Source organism: Myxine glutinosa, chromosome 7 (genome assembly GCF_964187855.1).
Source record: "Myxine glutinosa chromosome 7, kmMyxGlut1.1, whole genome shotgun sequence".
In the NCBI taxonomy this organism is placed as follows: domain Eukaryota; kingdom Metazoa; phylum Chordata; class Myxini; order Myxiniformes; family Myxinidae; genus Myxine; species Myxine glutinosa.
Genome location: NC_136267.1, coordinates 56,587,511 through 56,606,562, shown reverse-complemented (window position 1 = coordinate 56,606,562; position 19,052 = coordinate 56,587,511). Strand labels below are relative to the sequence as shown.

Below are 19,052 nucleotides of genomic sequence, written 5' to 3'. Positions count from 1 at the left end.
ATATATGAAGCTTATTGCAAACTGAAGGTGCTAATTTCTTCTTCTTTTTTGTCCCAGATAAAATCACGTTCCACGTCAAGTCTTGTGCAAGAATTAATGAAAGTGCCAAAAATGAAAAACAAAGGTAATTGTTGAATTCAACAATAAACACAAGCTTTTGTTGTATTTTGCTTTTGTTGTATTGGAGTTATTGGCAATGTCACTGATGTAAATATAGTGATCTGTGATGTTTTGTTTTGCAACAGAATTGCAAAAGCTCAAGCAATGTGTCATTCTTTCTCAATTATTTGGCATGTCAGACGACTTTCACTGAAAACTGAGATGAAACTGTGCATTTCCAATGTCAAATCAGTGTTATTATACGGTGCAGAAACATGTCAAATGAGCAAGGAAATGTAACACATCTGACGGTGTTCCACCCAGTGGCGGATCGGGAGGGGGTGCGCAGGGGGTGCCCGCCGCCCCCCCACCTCTGCAACGCAACGGCATGGATGTACAGGAGGCATACTCTATGATTGACGACAAGAAGGACGCGCTCACTCAACTACGGTCAAATGGTGAAACTGATTTCTCTCTTTGGTTCAATCACACTAAGGCCGTGATAGAATCTGTAGGAGGTGACGTCACAATGCCGAGAGTTGTAAAACGACAAATCCATCGTCCAAACACTGCCGCCAACACTCCCTTGCTCTTATACCTCAGAAACGTGTCCAATCCATTTCTCGACCCCCTCAGCCAGGAAATGGACACCTGATTCTGTGCTGAAAATCGGGAAGGTAGTGATCTGTTTCTGCTGATGCCATCTGCAATAATCGCCGATACCTGGGACATTCCAGCCCGACATCAGAAGCTATTGCGTTGGGAAAACGACATGGAACATCCCGCAGGACTGATAAATGAGCTTAGAGACCGGCAGATGTTTTGGAGAAGGAAGCCCAACAACACGCGTCCAAGCACATTCATGGATTGTTTCTGCGCAGCAGATGGAGACGAATTTCCATCCATCAAAGTCCTACTACATATTGGATGCACCCTCCCTGTCGACTCCTGTGAGGCCAAACGCTCATTTTCTTGCCTGCGTAGTCTGAAGACCTACCTGAGGTATTCCACGGGAGAAAGTCGGATGGCATCTCTGGCCCTCATGAACATACACCATGAGGTCACCCTATCCCCACATGATGTGTGACATTTTCATTCAGAAACACAAGCGCCGTCTATTCCAAAATAGCATAATTTACGATTAATAAAATAATTCACATTCCGCTGTCCCATCTGATCTCTTTTGTGGGGAGAACCCTTTGCCTTGAGCTTCACAACCTCGGCGCATGGCTGTGCCGAGCTTTGACCAGCACCTATTAAACTGCTCTATACACCTTAACATGGCGTGCGTTTAGAAACATGGGAATTCTTCTGGATTATTAGGAGTTAATTAGCCTCATTAACTCAGGAGATCAAAACAATCATTTGCAAGAACTACACAACTCAGAAATTCCATATCAGAAAGCTCCAGTAGAACTACACAAAAAACATGCCGCACGCATACACACCACAGACACAGACACACACACACACACACACACACACACACACAAACACGGGGGGGGGGGGGGGAGTGGGTCACAAACACACACACACACACACACACACCTACAAAATTCATCAATTTATAGCAGAAGGAACAGCTGGGTAAGTCGTTTCCCCAGTTCCTCCATCTGACCATTAGTCATCGCGAATCTGCTGAACTGTTGGACCAGGGAAGAACGCAAGGTACTGCAGAAACTTCCAAGAACGCACGAAATGCCGTTTCTGACGATCAATTTTTTTTTAAATTCCTGGGGGGGACGGGGGACGGACAGACCCCAGACCCCCCTTCATCCCCCCCCCCCCCCCCAGCGCTATAGTTTCATGCACCCCCACCGTCTTGAAATTCCTTGGTCCACCTCTGCCACCATTGATGTTTGAGAGGGATTCCAAAGATTTTCCAGCCAAATATGATTTAAAATGACGACATGAGGAGAACTGGAAAAAGAGACATTGTGGCACAGGCCAAATAATGAAGATGACGATGGGTCGGACATATAATGAGAAAGCATGAGGGACATTTGACTGAAGAAGCCATGTTTTGACACCAATGGGGGAAAATAAGAGGAGAAATACTGAAAATGAACTTTGGTTAGAAATGATGATGTGGATATAAAAAAAGAGATGGAAAACATACTTTGAGAAACTGCTAAATGAGGAGAACCCAATAATTCAGAAGAGTTGGACCTGCTGCAAACAAAGGGATAACAACAACTATCCGGAAGGAGAAGGTCGGGAGTGCATTTGCAAGAATGAAGAATTGTAAGGTAGTTAGTTCGGCATCGTGGGATACCTGCTGAGGTCTTGTAGGTGTTGGGTGAAATGGTTGCTGACATCTTGCTACAGCTGGTCAGGGGCAATTCCCACGTTCAGGTCCCAGTGGAGCAATTGTTCTCCGAGTTCAGCAGACCCCTCCAGTGCTTAATAGGGTTCTGAATTGTATTGTCTTGATGCAGGTTTCTCATATGCGTGCCTGAGTTGGTCCAGCAGGCCGCTGAGTTCCACTTACCCATCAGATCCCTGTGTTGTTGCAAAGATTCTGTGGAGACAACAATGGCCAATTTTCCACCTTTGGCACAGTTGTATAGGGTTTTTGCTTATACAGTGTCAAAGATTGTTGAGGAGCCAGGTAGAGCACAGAAAAAATGAGTGGAGGTGAGTTGTGAGTCTGAATTTTGGGAGTTCCCATTTTGGGAGGTGTTGAGCAGAATCCATGCTTGAGCATCCATTATTCAATTATCCATTGGCAATTATCCATGAGAGGGTTCCAAACCCTGGTGTTGGGCTAGCGGCTAGGGTGCCGGCTTAGGATACCAAGGATCCTGGGTTCGAATCCCAGTCGATTGCTGAATTAACGCCAGGGGGGTTGACTCAGCCTGTTCATCCTTCCGAGGTCGGCTAATTGAGTACCAGTTCACTGGTAATTCCCTGTTTGTCGTTAAAGGCGGCAAAAAGGGTTGGCGTCAGGAAGGGCATCCGGCCGTAAAACATTGCTTCAAAAAGGGGACCGAAAAAAACAACAACAACCACGGTTCCCGAAAAAGGCCAACCCCCGCTTTGCGGGGAAAAATGGCCTCTAAAGGTGTTTTTTTTTATATATATATATATATATATAATGCAGTGCATATTCAAAAAAATGCTAGCAATCTTGAAGCTCTGTCTCTGGGCATTGTTGTTTGACATGGTGAAGCATAATGGAATAGGGAATTGTAGCCGTTTGAAATCAACCGGGCAGTCACTTTGGTGCAGCGGGATGAGAGGATTGAAAAAAAATCTTCTCCACTGAACTGAGCAATCAAAATGACTGCTTCTATAACATGTGGCATCCATTGCTTTACCACCAATCTTTTGCCATTGCATTGCTTTGGTGCCATCCATATTCCTAAGTGGCATCACGAGGCATTCCATCTTTTGTACGAGTTGTATGAACTTGCATGAGAGGGTTCCAAGGAGTTTAGAAAATCATTGGGATAGGTCATGGCAAAATATAAACGGGCAAGTTATCAGTATGTATGTTTGTATGTATTTGTATGTACATGCATATATGTAACATGCAAATAAGTGCGAGGATTAAAATGATGAAAAAAGTGATGGATTGACTGTTTGCAAATGTGCATGAATGCTTGATTCGATCAGCAATCTTGAGCACAGAGAGAGATCTGATTTTATTACAGTGCCAAAGTTAAAGCTCTTCCTTATTGACAGAAAACAGGTCACTGGAGTGCGAAACAAAAACATTGGTCTATATGCTCACAGTCACTACTGGAAACGTAAAAGCTGCTGGAAAACCGAGGGTGTTGGGCATGGGAAAACTGAAAAGGGGCAGGAAAACCACCGGGATTCGGGGGCAAGGCAAGAGAGTGGGCAAGGCAGGGAACAGGAAATCCGGCGGTGGAGGCAGGAGAGCTGCTGGCCGGGGGGCAGTCGAGCTCGGGGGGCAGTCGAGCTCGGGACTGAGGAGGGGGCAGGTGGGTTGAGGCGAGGCAGGAGAAGTGACGGGGTGGGAGGAAACCTGAAAAGGGGAGCAAGAGAGCCACCAGGGCTGGCTTCCATTCTTCCATGCTTCCATTTCTTTGAGCTTGCTTCCATTCTCTCCATTCTGAGTGAAAACCGTTAAATGTTGCTGCTGGGTCAGATGATAAATCATGTGATACCTGATATTTCTCAGGATCATGTTACGTCTTTATCTAACATAAGGCTACATTTACGCAGAATATTAGGTGCCTATCATATATAGTTTTTAGTGTATGGGAATTATTTAGGTTTCTCCAATAAATAAATAAATCACCCTGTATAAAATGGGAAGGTGAGGTGATGCCGGTGGGCAAAGGGGTCTTAAGGCTCTTATGGGTCTTTGGGGCCTTTAAGGGTCTTCGAGGTCTTAAAGGGTTTTCAAGGTATTCAGGGTCTTCGAGGTCTTAAAGGGTCTTTGCGGTATTAAAGGTCTTCGAGGTCTAAAGGGTATTGGAGGGTCTTCAAAAGTCTTCAGGGTCTTCGGGGTATTTGGGGTCTTCAAGAGTATTGGGGATCTTAAAGAGTATTCGGGATCTTAAGGATCTTCGGGATCCTAAGGATCTTCAGGGTCTTAGAGGGTCTTCGAGTGACTGGTTCTTTTGGTCTTAAAGGTATTTGAGGTCTTAAATAGTTTTATGGGTCTTCAGAGGCATTAGGGGGTCTTTGAGTGTTTTAGCGGTCTTGGGGATCTCCAAGAGTCTTGGTGTCTTCAGGGTCTTGTGGATCTTTGGGTTCCAAATAGTCTTTGCGGTATTTGGGTTTTAATGGGTCTTAAGGGTGTAATGGGCCTTTGAGGTCTTCAAGGTTTTAAGGGGTCTAATCTCCCAAGCATGACAAAAGTATTCTCTCAAGCATGTTATCTGATCTCTCAAGCATGTAAAGAGCATGTAGAAAAAGGGTCTTATGGGTCTTCGAGTCTTTAAAGGCTGAGGTGGGAGATGAAAATTTACTGAGGGCAATCTCCGGCTCGGACTGGGTCTGTGTGCCAAATTTGGTGGTTGTCGGCCCAGCAGTCTTTGCAAAAAAACGCGAACAGACAGACAGACGTCCGGTTAATTATATTTCTTGGAAGACATATCGCTGTAGCATTTTGACATGCAGGAATCGTATCATAGTGATGTATTGTGACGAAATACACCATATAAAACAGTCCGTATTCGAGATTGAACTGCAAAGCATGAGCTTCTTCTAGATTTTCATACTACAATCAGAATGATGTTGAAGGTGCATATTCTCATGCCACATACATGCAAGTGCCTTTATTATTTGACATTGTCAAGGGTCGGCAAGGTGGCCTAGAGGTGTGCAGACTCGCATTTAAGCCAATTAGTTTGGGTTTGAATGGCGTCACAGTTACAAACTGTCATCCTGGTGTCTCACAGGCAGGGTGAAACATGAATGTGTTTGTCGTCCCTCGGGTGGATATTAAAGTAGGCGTCCTGTCTGCCGGCATTAGCAAGTTGACGTTAAAGTTTCCAAAGATGCCAATCAACTTACAAATTCTAACCATAACCTACAGGGAGCATTGCATCAGCGGCATAACCACACTTCCAGCAATGATTCAACCATGAGCCATTTGCTGCGTATAAAATGAATGAATGAATGAATTTGACATTGATGTGTTGTTGTTTTTTTGTTGTTGATTTATTCTTCATCGTTGCAGGTTTCGTTGAGCAACTGAAGGAATTGGCAAAGCATAATGAGCCAGCAATTGGTAGGTGACACTCTCTTTGGAGGAGGGGGGGGGGGGGGAGCAGGAGATATGAATACACACATACTGAAACTGTGACAAGAATGTGACAATAATCTTTTGCCCCCCTCGAGAGATGTATTTTTGTGCAGTCTTGATTTTCTTATTGCCATTATTTGATATGGCCTTCTCCATAGAAAAGGAGCTCCATTGCCGAGAAAAAAATCTGCATCCCCTTTCAAAATTGTCACCTTTTGTTGCTTTGTAGCCTGGAATTTAAAGGCATTAAATCAGACTTTTTCCACCTTCATTTACACATCGTAACCCCAACTTCTGAGTGAAAAACAATTTTTACAAATTTCAGGAAATTAATTAATTTACAAATTTCAGGAAATTAATAAAAAATACTAAACTGGAATAGCATGGTTGGATAAGTGTCCAACCCCCTTATAATAGCAATTGTAAATTACCCCGGGTGTAACAAGTCACCTTCAAAATAACACACCAAGTTAATTGGCCTCCACCTGTGTTAAATTGTCATGATTCTGATTATGTTAGAATAAAATCAGCTCTTCCTGTAGGTTTCCTCTGCTGGGTTGTGCATTTCACAGCAAAGACTCAACCGTGAGCACCAAGGAGCTTTCAAAAGATCTCTGGGATATAGTTGTGGAAAGGCACAGATCAGTGGATGGGTATAAAAATATTTCAAAGGCCTTGAATATCCCTTGAAGCACAGTCAAGAAAATCATTAAGAAGTGGAAGGCGCATGGTACCACCAAGATCCTGCCAAGATCAGGCCGTCCCTCCAAACTCGATGACCAAGCAAAGAGACTGATCAGAGAGGGCACCAAGAGGCTAATGGCAACTTTGAAAGGGCTACAGGCCTTTATTGCAAAGACTGGTCACTGTGTGCATGTGACAACAATATCCCAAGCACTCCACACATCTGGGCTTTGCGGTTAGGTGGCAAGAAGGAAGCCATTACTCAAAAAAGCCCACATTGAGTCCCGTTTGAGTGAGGTATGCAAAAAAAGAAAAATCCCTGGAGATTCTGAAAGCCACGTGGCAAAGAGTTTTGTGGTCCGACGAAACCAAGATGGAACATTTTGGCCAAAATGCAAAACGTTACGTTTGGCACAAATCCAGCACAGTGCATCACCCAAAGAACAACATCCCTACTGTGAAGCATGCTGGTGGCATCATCATGTTATGGGGATGTTTCTCAACAGCAGGGACTGAATCACTTGGCAGGATAGAAGGGAAAATGGTTGGAGCAAAATACAGAAAAATCCGAGAGGAAAACCTGCTGCCCTTTGCAAGAAAGCTGAAATTGGGATGGAAGTTCATGTTTCAACATGACAACGACCCAAAGCACACAGCCAAAGCTACACTGGAGTGGCTGAGGAACAAAAAAGAAGTCTTTTTGTGGCCCAGTTAAAGCCCCGACCGAAATCCAAGAAAAAAATCTGTGGCATGACTTGAAGATTGCTGTCCAGCAATGCTCTCCACGCTACTTGACTGAGCTTGAACAGTTTTGTCCAGAAGAATGGGCAAAAATTTCCCAATCACGATGTGCAAAGTTGGTCGAGACCTACCCAACAGACTTGCAACTGTAGTTGCTGTCAAAGGTGCTTCCACCAAGTATTAACTCAGGGGATGGACACTTATCCAACCAACATATTCTAGTTTTGTATTTTTAATTAATTTTTCTGAAATTAGTTGAATTTGTTTTTCACTTCGAAGTTGTGGTTTATGATGTGTAAATAAATGTGGAAAACGTCTGATTTAATGCATTTCATTCCAGGCTATGAGGCAACAAAAGGTGACATTTTTCTCCATGTCCTGCAAGCAACACTGAAACTGTCCACTCCAATTTCATATTGGGGCACTTTGCTTTCACCATTGCATGTTTGTCAGTATTTTGTGACCCAGTTAGAGTTCTCTGAGACGAGATGCACATGAAAAGTTCATGTTGTTCACTTTTAACTGTCGTATGTGTGACGCCGTTGCACAATCTTTCAGTTGCATCAGGGGTACTGTTTCTTCCATTGTCTTGATGTTGTGTCCCTGGAACATTAATATGGGAAGTTTTAGTACTTCTTTTATTTTCGATCAATTGTTCCCGAAATTGTTGTTGCTTAATGCAAGTGACAAAGATGAATTTTGCATTAAAGGATGATTCCATGAGCTGGCAGTGGATTGTGCTATTCTACACATATTGCATCAATCGTCATCACACCCCTTTCTTTGTCAAATGCGAAATTGCTATGTTCACCCAGACTACAAACAGTTCCTGGGGGTGTGGAGGAGGACGCGTGGGGGGGGGGGGGGGGGGGGAGGGCTGTGCAAAACTTTGTTTCAATGATTCAGTAATGTAACTTCTTGGGTTGAAGGACAAAACGGTACACCTGAGTTCATTGCCGACCACGTGTATTCATGAGCAGCATGCTATATCCACTTTTAGTGTGTACATTATGCATTTTGTAAACCCCTTCTCAACTTGAAATGTTGGTGTCCCAAAATTCTTGCCTTATCCACCAGGCAGAGAGCTGGTATTATGTGTAGCCTTCATATACAATGTGCATCGGGAGGTGCCATATACAGGATGCATCATCACACCATGGAGAGCTTCTCAAATGTTCACCTTCGGTTTTTCTATCATATGGGAACTGTTTGCAAGATCGTGTTTTTGAGCTTTCCCCACAAATAAAAGCATGGAGGGGTTAAGTCGGGAGAATGAGGTGGTCATAAATCACAATAAATGATGTGATCTTCAAAAACTGTGCTGACTGCATACATGTTCGTTGTGGGTTGTCTTCGGGACAAATCATTAAAAAGTATGTACGATGCAATAATGTGGGCTGAGGCGTACAGTCACGTGAAAAAGTAAGTACACCCCATGTAAAGTTTTGACTTTTTCAACATATTTCAACAGACAGCTATTTGATCTTCATTTAAACAATATTGATAGATAAAGGTGATATAATATAACAAATATCATGAAACATTTACATTTTGTAGTCCTATGTATAATTTAAATCAACATAAATGCAAATTTCGCATGTGGAAAAAGTAAGTACACCCCTACATTTATCACTACTTCAAATACCTAAAACTAGAATCAGGTGCACCAGCTCAGGTGCAAATGATTAGAACATCGTTGGAGAGGATCTTGGAGGAACCTGTCTTATTTAAACCTCAGACATTTAGTTTGGTTTGCTCTTTGTTGTTGAAGTGTGCGGCGTCACCATGCCTAGATGAAAAGAGCTCTCTGAGGCCTTCGGAAAGAAGGTTATAGATGCCAACGAGTCTGGGAAGGGATTTAAAAAGATCTCCAAACAATTTGAAATCAATCATTCGACTGTCCGGAAGCTCATCTTCAAGTGGAGAAGATTCCAAACAACTGCCAACTTGTTCAGGCCAGGCCGCCCCAGCAAGTTCAGCCCAAGAGCAGACCGCAAGATGCTGAAAGAAGTCTCTAAGAACCCCAGAATGTCATCACGGGACCTACAGGTAGCTCTTGCCACTGTTGATGTCAAAGTGCACGAGTCTACCATTAGAAAGAGGCTGCACAAATTTGATCTACATGGGAGGTGTGCCAGGAAGAAACCTTTGCGGTCCAGAAAGAACATCAGGGCAAGACTAAAGTTTGCCAATGAACACCTTGGCAAAGACCAGCACTTCTGGAACAATGTGCTCTGGACAGATGAGTCAAAGGATGAGCTATTTGGCCACAGTACCAGAAGACGTGTTTGGCGAAAACCAAAGACCGCATTTGACCACAAGAACTGAAAGGCATGGTGGTGGAAATATTATGGTTTGGGGCAGCTTTGCTGCATCAGGGCCTGGGCAGCTCACCATCATATAATCCACTATGAATTCTTCATTGTACCACGGGGTGCTTGAGGATAATGTGAGGCCATCTGTTGGAAAGTTGAAGCTCAACCGAAGGTGAAACTTGCAACATGACAATGACCCTAAACATACCAGTAAATCCACCAAGGAATGGCTGAAAAGAATAGTCTGGCAGCTAAGCTAAATATAGCAAAACAATTGTGCATTTTGTGAGGAAAGCACCAAATTTGGCACACTAGTAGACTATCAAAAATATGAAAAGATCTGGATATTGGGCCATCTCAGATTCAGATATTTGATTTTTGCAAGATTTGCAGATTTGCAAGCTGAGATTGCATCGCCAGGGACAGCCGACTCCTTCCTGCGAGCTGCCCACGTCACCCGCACAAGAAGAGCTCATCAAATCACTGCAGCGGCACTGCACATCCTGCAACACCGTGCGTATGAACGCCACTGTATGACATATGCTGATGATGCAGAAGACCTGCCTGAGTTCGAAGACTGGTGTCACCAGAGAGGAGAAGACATTCCGAACTTTCAGTACTGGGCAACTGTGCTGGAACTGGAGATGTTGGTACTGGTCTACGTGCGTTCTCTGCGGCAGGCTTCATTCACGATCTACCTTGATGCCCTGACGGAACTGGTCCCATGGTTCCATGCCTTAGACCACACACACGATGCCAGGTGGGTCCCTGGTCACCTGAGGGACATGGTTGCACTCCCAATGAAGCATCCAGATGTAGCCAGATGATTCAGGGCTGGCAACTTCACTGTACAGAAGATGAAGAAGGTGTTCTCTTCGATCCCAATCGAATCGAAATCTTGCAAAAATCAAATCTCTGAATCTGAGATGGACCAATATCCAGATCTTTTCATAATATGATAGTCTACTAGTGTGCCAAATTTGGTGCTTTCCTCACAAAATGCACAATTGTTATGCTAAGTTGCCCCACTAAAAGAAATGGAGGGTTCTGGAATGGCCAAGTCAAAGCCCGGATCTAAATCCCATCGAGATGTTGTGGGGGGATTTGAAACGAGCTGTGCATGCAAGAAACCCCTCAAACATCGCACAGCTGAAATAATTCTGCATGGAGGAGTGGGCAAAAATTCTCCCAGTCGATGACAGAGACTGGTAGACAGTTATAAGAAACGCCTACTTGAGGTTGTTTCTGCCAAAGGGGGCAACACCACCTATTCGAGCCAAGGGTGTACTTACTTTTTCCTCAGAAGGAAATGGCATCTCTGTTAATTTTTTGTTGAATAAATTATTGCAAAGTCAATTTTTCATTGTTTTTTGTTCAATTATATCATCTTTATCTATAGATACTGTTTAAATGAAGATCAAATAGCTGTATGTTGAAATATGTTGAAAAAGTCAAAACTTTACATGGGGTGTACTTACTTTTTCACGTGACTGTATCTGTTGACGGCGCGACGTTGAAGAGTGCAGTTCGAGTTAAATAATAAATTGAGAACCGTCATATTAATTTAATAGTCAAACATGGGGATGGAATATGCAATTTGTCAATTCGCCAGTGTGATTCGGTCTTGCACTTACTTTAGTCTTCTTCCTCTTCTCTCACTCCTCTTCCCTTTAAAAGGGGGTGATGTCTATTCGTACCAATCTCTGCCATGTATCGACTACGACATTCCTCCACTTCCCCCTGTCCTTGGTCAACTCTCTCCACTCTCCAACCACCCCAACTAATTGACATGACTCCTCACACAATCTTCCCATCTCATCCATAGAAACCTTGTTTCCTCCTATCTTGCTCCCTCAACCTATCCCCTCTTCACCATTCTCTCTTCCTCCATCTGCACCAAGTGCCCAGCTCACTTTAAGCAAGCTTTTTTATTTCAGCCCAAATTTTTACCAATGTCCCTGTCAAGCTCATCAACACACTAATCTCCCCCCTCAGTTCATCCATCTTCCCGCTATCCACCCTTTTCACTCCTGTAATCCTCCTCACCCACTTGTTCTTGCAGACCTGCAACCCCTGGTGTTGTCTTTCTGTCAAATAGTCTTGTGATGCTCATTAATTTGGCATGTTCAAAAACGGTGTACATGCTAAGTTTGGCTTGTTCGGATAAATCAATAATGGAAGTTGGAAAGAAAGGAAGAGCTTTTGTCACTCAAGCTTTTGGGTCTCACAATCTGCCATGATCTTTCCTGGGAAAGCCCCATTTCAAATCTGGCCTCCAAAGCCAGTCGCCGACTGGGCATCCTCCGTCGTGCGAAGTCCTTCCTTGGCACACCTGAGCTCCTCACCACATACAAGGCTTTCATCCGCAGCTCAATGGAATACTGCTCTCCCCTCTGGGCTGGTGCTCCTGCCTCACACCTAGCTCGTCTTCACGCTGTTGAAACCAAAGCGTTCAGAATCATTGGAATCTCCTGCGATGAAGCTAACTCCAAGGGCCTTTCACTCACTCACCGCAGGCAGGTTGGTGGTGTTTCCATCTTCTACCGACTCCTCTCCGGCCTTGCCCCCCCCCCCCCCCCCAGCTCTCTCTGGGCTATGTCCCCGAAATATTCCGACAGGTCGCACAAGATCTGCCTGAAACCCTCTTATGGTTAAACTGCCAAAATCAAGACTCTCTGCTCACCTTCACTCCTTCATTCCTCTTTTCTCCCGCCTCTGGAACAAACTCCCTCACTCTCTCAATCCTCAATCTCATCCTCAATCCCACTCCTCCCTCCAGGTCTTTAAAACAGCTGTTCACCACCATCTCTTATCTTCCCCCATCCAAAACCTTGATCTTTTCTACCCCCGCTAATTTCACCCCAAATCCACTTTTTTGAAATACCAACTTCTGTCCTGGAAGTCCTTGGTGTCCTTGTGTTTTATACTTCTCCCACCCCCCCCCCCCCCTTCCCACGCCTCCTCCCCCCAAGCCCTGTCCCTCCCACACATCTCCCGATGTCCCTGCTCTCAAATGTTGTGTTTGTGTGCTTCCCCTTCTCTCCCCATCTTGTCGACCGCTGCATCTTTTTATATGTTTTGTTTGTCTGTTTGATTTGTTTGTGAAATAAATGTTGGCTCTTTCACGAGCGTCGATTCTGTATACAAAAAAAAGGAGGGGGCAAAATTTTGTGGGGATTTTTTTGTTTTTGAAATGCTTTTCGATTTTATATTTTTTATTGTCTTGGCATGTTTTAAAAGAAAAAAGAATGCTGTTTCTGATATGATTGATTCTTCAGCATTTGAAACAAGAATTAAGAGGTTGCTATCCATGTTTGTCTGATTATGATTCAGGTGCAAATCACATCACCGAGCACTTGTGCAAAAATAATCCGAGTGCATTGCCGTACTACACCTGTGAACTATGTGATGTTAGTTCTTCACGGTTGTCGATCCTCAGCCACGTAATCGGATTAAAGCACAGGGAGAATGTTGTGGTAAGTGTTTGTTTCTTAATTCTTTTCTATTTATCTATTCCACCCTTGTCTTCACCGATTACATCACATTGCTGTGATGAAAAGCCTTTGATTGCTTTGTGTGCCAAGCATGAATCAAACTACATCCAAATGTTTCTACATGGTGAGCAATTTGAAAATAGGATTATCATGTAACTGTGGCCAGTTGGTGGCATGTTTTTGTTATTTATTTGCGTATTTAATTTTTAGCACCTCCTCCTGTGTAGCTCCCTCTGATGTCTCAGATCTCCAAACCTTCCCAGCTCTTCCAGGACACATCCATTCTTCCCTGAATGCCTTCCTGCTGACACTCCCAAATTCCAAGCTTTCAGCACACCTAAACTCTTTTGTTCCTCCATTCTCCTGTTTGTGGAATTGCCTTTCTGAGACGGTTCACTTGCACACTCTTCCCTCCATGTCTTTAAACAAGCGGTGCACCAATGTCCCACGACATTCTCCATCACTAATTGTAATCTTTTTAAAACCCATTGAGCTGACCTAACCCGACCCTTTCACTTGCAGATTCCTGTTTCCTCACATCCCATGTCGCCCCTTGTCCTGTTTATTGATTCGCTTGTTCATTTTGTCAAACCTTGGCCCGACTTTCACGATTTTGCTTCTTTACCTTTTGTTACCTTGCTCATCCATTGGCCTACATCTTCGATAAATTAATAAATAGTGTCGAGATTAGATTTAAAAGGATTTTTTATTTCTGTAAATTTGAAAGTTCTATCCAAAACCGAAAGTTTAAATGTTGAGATTTTGTGCGAGCTTACTCCCTCCCCACACCTGCCATTTTTTCATTCTAACAACAAGAATTGGTTTCATTCTAACAACGCATGATGCTCATAAGTAAGTGAAGGATTGCACTGAATAACATGATTTTGTGTCTTGCAGATGCAATATCAAAGTGGCAGCATTCCGAAAAAATTTCGATGGATGAAAAAGACGAAAAAAAGGAAGATGCTGAAGAAGTTTTGTTTCGAAGTTTCAAAGATTGAAGAAAATCCATATTCTTTCAAAGTAAGCTGCACTGCAGACATTGCCGATCATGCACATGGTTTGCAATGCATTTACCGCTGCCTAAATCTATCAGAGAAATTATTTTTAGAAAGTGAACAAGAAGAAAAAGACAAAATGTCCTAGCCCCCGTGGTTTTCGTAATTTTGCTGTATGGAGTTAAAGGCCGAATGTCGGCCCTCTTTGGTTGTATTACAAAACAGAAGCTATTGCATATCTACATTCTCATGTGTTGTCCTTGTGCCAAGTTTGAACAAAGTCGACCCATGCATGTCGAGAAATGGTTGACGAGACCCAATCCAGAAGCTCCCGTTTTAGGGGGGGGGGGGCCTGGGGCATCAATCACTTCAAGTTTTTGAAAAAGTTTGATTTTTGGTACCATTTTGAAGCTTAGGGTCTAAGTAAGAATTTTGGTCCGAGTGGACAAAGATCACATGGAGTCTTCATACATTCCCGCCATTTTCCAAGATGGCCGCCATCAAAATCTAATACTGACAATATCTCGGAAACTAATCAACCTAGAAACATGAATTTGGTGTCTATACCTAGGTTTTCATGGTCAAGGAATCCAATAAAACCATTTCTGACTACATCAGAGTATTTATTTGTCCCGAAATGGTAAATTACACAACAAACGTTTTAGCAGAATTATGCATGTTAACAATTAAGCACATACGAACGTAAATTCTATAAAATACCATGAATATAAACCGAACATTCTATTTTCATTGTTCTTAGTCATATTTGATTGATTAGGTAAGTGCAACTAAAAAATCATTACTCATTCTCACAACCATCATGGTCATTTAGTTGGGACATGTGCACTTGCATAAACGTGAGCACTTCAAGTCAGCTTTTTTGCACTTGCATGACGAGCAAGGTTTTGTGCACGCGCATTTTACGTCTAGATCAAACACATCCCTGGCAAGGGGCAACGTGGTCCAGATGGGAACCAGTTGGCCATCTTTTTCCATCCATCCATGATTGCTTGTGCTTGGGACTAGTGCCAGTGGCTCGTGCGCTGTAGTCCAGATGCTCGCCTGGAAGACACTCCTTTTGAGATGTTGGTCCAGCGCATCACTTGTAGGGGGTATTCTTTCCACATCCCTAGTCCTGTGACAGAAAACCCTCATTCGAACAAGGTCAACGTTGGTGTCATCAGTGATAGGTTCGTTGGAGTACATTTTGCAAACAAAGTGACTCACCACTTCCCTCAACTCTGGCGATGTAAGAAACGGGGTGCTAGCAATTGTCGCAAACTCACTCAAGAGGGGTGGAACCTCATCTTTCCGCTTGAAGCAGTATCGCTTGCCCTTGAATTTGAAAGCTGACGTGCTGTCTGATCCAGTGAATGCATGAAAGAGAGCCAAGGCTTTGCACGTTGTCACACCCAAACTTGAGGCAATGTTGTTGAGGGAGATCATTTTGACTGTCTTTCCTGCTTTGAAAGAAATCCAGATATCTGACTCCGGATTCACCGCCTTGATGTGGTGGAAGTTACACAGAAGTATTACGACAACGTCTGTGTCGCCAGTATAGACCATTCCCAGTGATGAATATTGGAGGGCATGAAGAAGATGTACCAGGACACGAGTGTCTGCCTCCTCATGATTACATCGTCCCATGGGCGGTCCATTCCCTGCATTGAGGACTTGGTCACCAGAAGTGATATAAACCTGTTTGCCATCTTGGAATGGTGTTTGCACAATGCTTGTTGACAGGAATGAGAAGAGCTCTTTTTTATTTTCGGCATTAGCCAAAAAGTTTTGCCAGTTTCCAGGCACTTTGGCAGAACCAGATACTCGCTGTCGTGTGCCTGTTCCTCGCTTTTCTCTTGTGGTCGCTTTGATTGACATTGTGCGATACTGATCCCATACAATATCCACTCTCGCTGCTCTTTTCAACTCATGCTGGATTCTTGGGCAGAATACTTTGGTGAAATATTCATCAAATGTTTTGCCTTGGACAGTTGTGCCAGGAAGAGAGTGGATCAGTGCACCACCATCAATAACGATGACCCCATAATCATCTGGTGCGACGAGCTCCTCATCCGCGGATAGTCCGGTACTTGCACTTTCTTCCATAATGCACGCCAATAAATCTGACTTGGTGCAAGAGTTGATGGACCCATCAGAAGCCAGTGCATCTGGTGATGAGGAGGATTCGTGACGGAAAAATTCCTCCAAATTTCCACCCCGGCTATCAACCATAATGAATGCTTGTCCATACAGCTCTGTATGTTGTTTGAAGTGCTGCACCTTCTTCTGAAGTGCTGTCTTTTTTCGAGTTTTCTCCTCATGGAACAGCAGCAAGTTGTTTTTCTTGATCGAAGCTGCCAGAGGTACATCATTTGAGTCCAGCACATTCTTCCGAAAGTGGTCATACTGCTCTTGTCCTCTAGATTCTAAGACACGGACCGATGTGGCGGCAGACTTGTCAACACACACTTTATTGTCTAATGTAACTAGTTCTGCACTACTCTCTTCAAAGGGATTCCCTCTGCTTTGCAGCACATCCATGAGATTTGTGACATGACGCCTAAATCGGTGCTGGGATGTACTTCCTTCCTCGTGATGAGGGAGCTCTTGATCTTCGTCGTCATCTACATCAGTGAATTGCTCTAGAACACGGCTAATTTCTGGACCAGTTGCAATCCAGCGTTCTAGCATCTCAGGGTTCTCTGTGATCCCGATCACTCCCCCAACCCCTTTCACCCGTTTGTTGGCCTGCTCGTGTGCTTGATCAATCGGAATGGAAGAGTAACGATGATTGCTTCGACTTATTGCCCAGTGACCTGCTTCAAACTCCTCTTGGATGCTAGATGGAAGACTTTCAAGGTCTCTGATGAATACGGGAACCCACCTTGCATAATTCTGGTGATCAAGTGCAAAGAACAGAAGCACAAGGTTTTGCAGAGTAGCCACCATAAGTTTGAACTTTCGCTCTCTGTGTGATCTAATAAACATGAAGATGAGCTGTTCGTACTTGTGAATGAGTAACCAGAACTGCACTGTTGGTTTCTCTTTGCAAGCTACAGAGACCCAGTCGTCGAAGGTCATTTCACTTCCGCCGTCCTCATAGGCTCGTTTCAGTAGACTATCGAGCACCACAACAGTAATCTGGTGAGCATACCGTGTTCTCATTGGATCATTTGCTCTCAAGTAAGATGTCGCTGCAGCTACTGTCAAGGCAATGCCAGCCTCTGCAAAGGCTTCAGGCCATCCAGACCCTCGTAGGAAATCTCCCATAGTCGCCCACAAAGCCATTTCGATGTGGAGCCCTCCCAACATCACCAGAAACGTATCTTCTCCAAAGAGTTCAGGAAAGGTCCATTGCATTTTCTTGGCAATATCAAAGAGTGGCTGGTCCACTGCCATGATTGGGATTTGCTGTGGGTTGAGGAACTCGGTTGTTTTCTTGACCAGGTCCATTCCATGTCGAATCATTTTTGGTGTAGCTGCTTTATCACGGAATAGTGGTAGCATGGCTTCAATACATTTCTCTGTTGATCCCACAGCATCCGATCGAGAAGCATGATATGCCGACCACATAATTGGAGGAACAGTTTCACTTTCAAATTCCATTTGCATATTTTCCTGCACCATTTTCATCCAGGCCTTTTCATGGTGTTCCTCCTTGTCAAATGACGCCATGGACTGTGGCTGCACGTCTTTCACAGGAGGTTGGGTGACAAGATTCCGGCTCATAGGTGGAACAAACGTGTACAGAGGAGGCAGCATTGGTCCCTTGGTGCTTGATGCTCGTCGATGGAAGTCGATTTCTATAGGTTCTTGGTCCAGCCCTGGGTTTTCTACTGAAGGAAACTGAAACATGGAGATACCTGTTCCATGAAATGAGGATGTGGCTGTTCTGGACGTAGGATTGTGATCTAGATTGTCAAGGGCTGCAACCGTAAAAATCTGCTGACGAAGGTTGCTAGGACAGACTATATCAGCGTTGGCATGTGCTCTTTCAGCAGTAGCTTGTGCATATCCAACTTCAATGGTAAGCACTCTCTTATATGACACGCTAAGGCAATACTGATGTAGCAGTTGTACCAGTTTCTTGCTCCTTGTTTGGGAATGCAGTTTTAAGGCCAAAAACACTGCAAGAGGAGGCTCACATCTCCAGTTTGCAGGAAGAGAAGTGATGTTCAACATGGTTAGTTGACTCATGGAGAGAACTGTCCTGGAATTGTCTTGCATAGGAGATGATTTAGACCAGTAAGCAGTTGACGAAAGAAATATTTCAGCTTTGTTGGAACAGCAGATTCCTCACAACCTTCAGGAAATGACCCCTTGAAATTGAAAGCAGTATCATGATCCAAAACTGCTTTACGTAGAATTGATGCTGCCAACAGTAAGGTACGTGATTCTTCCTCTGGTGTCTGGCTCGCGCTGGAGATGATTTTTCGAGCTGTCTCTGAGCAAACAAGGAATACTCGATTTCGGATCCCTTTTTCTTCTGTCAGATGTGGGAAGTGTTCAAGTACTCTCTCTTTCAGGCGTGTGCAGTTCACTGTCTTACGAATCTCATGCTGTCCCAACCTTTCCGTCATCATATCTGTCAAATCTTGGAGAGCAAAGATTCTACGTCCTCCAGCAATTTCTTCACTGACGAATTGTAGTAGCTCATTTTCTACTGTGATTTCAGTGTCTTGGGTGACTTGACCTTGTTTTGTACTGATTAGCATTTCATAATGCCGACGGTTGAATTTAGTGTAGCAATATCGATGATAGTTAGCTTCAATAGCTACCAGATCTCCTTCTGCAAGCCGTGCTACAATGCGATCCTCTCCCAATGAAACTGCTTTGTCATGGATGTTCTCGGTGAGGGAAACATTTTGGAATGAATGGTCATCTTTACTCGTTTCTTCATTACAGAAGAGACATAAATTTCGATTAGTTTCTGTGCTAGATCTTCTTGGTCGTTTTCGTAGAGGTGGCAAGCCTTTGGAAGAACGTGTTTTTGCCC

General features: G+C 43.9%; 1 protein-coding gene across 8 annotated transcripts in view; it reads left to right on the top strand.

The window, feature by feature from the left end:
- LOC137431270 (uncharacterized) overlaps positions 1 to 19,052 on the top strand; it is a 917,646-nt gene that overhangs the window by 874,349 nt on the left and 24,245 nt on the right. For all 8 annotated transcript variants that reach the window (XM_078781781.1, XM_078781779.1, XM_078781782.1 and 5 more), the window contains 4 exons: positions 58 to 124; positions 5,759 to 5,809; positions 12,898 to 13,040; positions 13,956 to 14,081. In XM_078781781.1, coding sequence (XP_078637907.1) covers positions 58 to 124; positions 5,759 to 5,809; positions 12,898 to 13,040; positions 13,956 to 14,081 — 387 coding nt within the window. The remainder of the gene's footprint in view (positions 1 to 57; positions 125 to 5,758; positions 5,810 to 12,897; positions 13,041 to 13,955; positions 14,082 to 19,052) is intronic.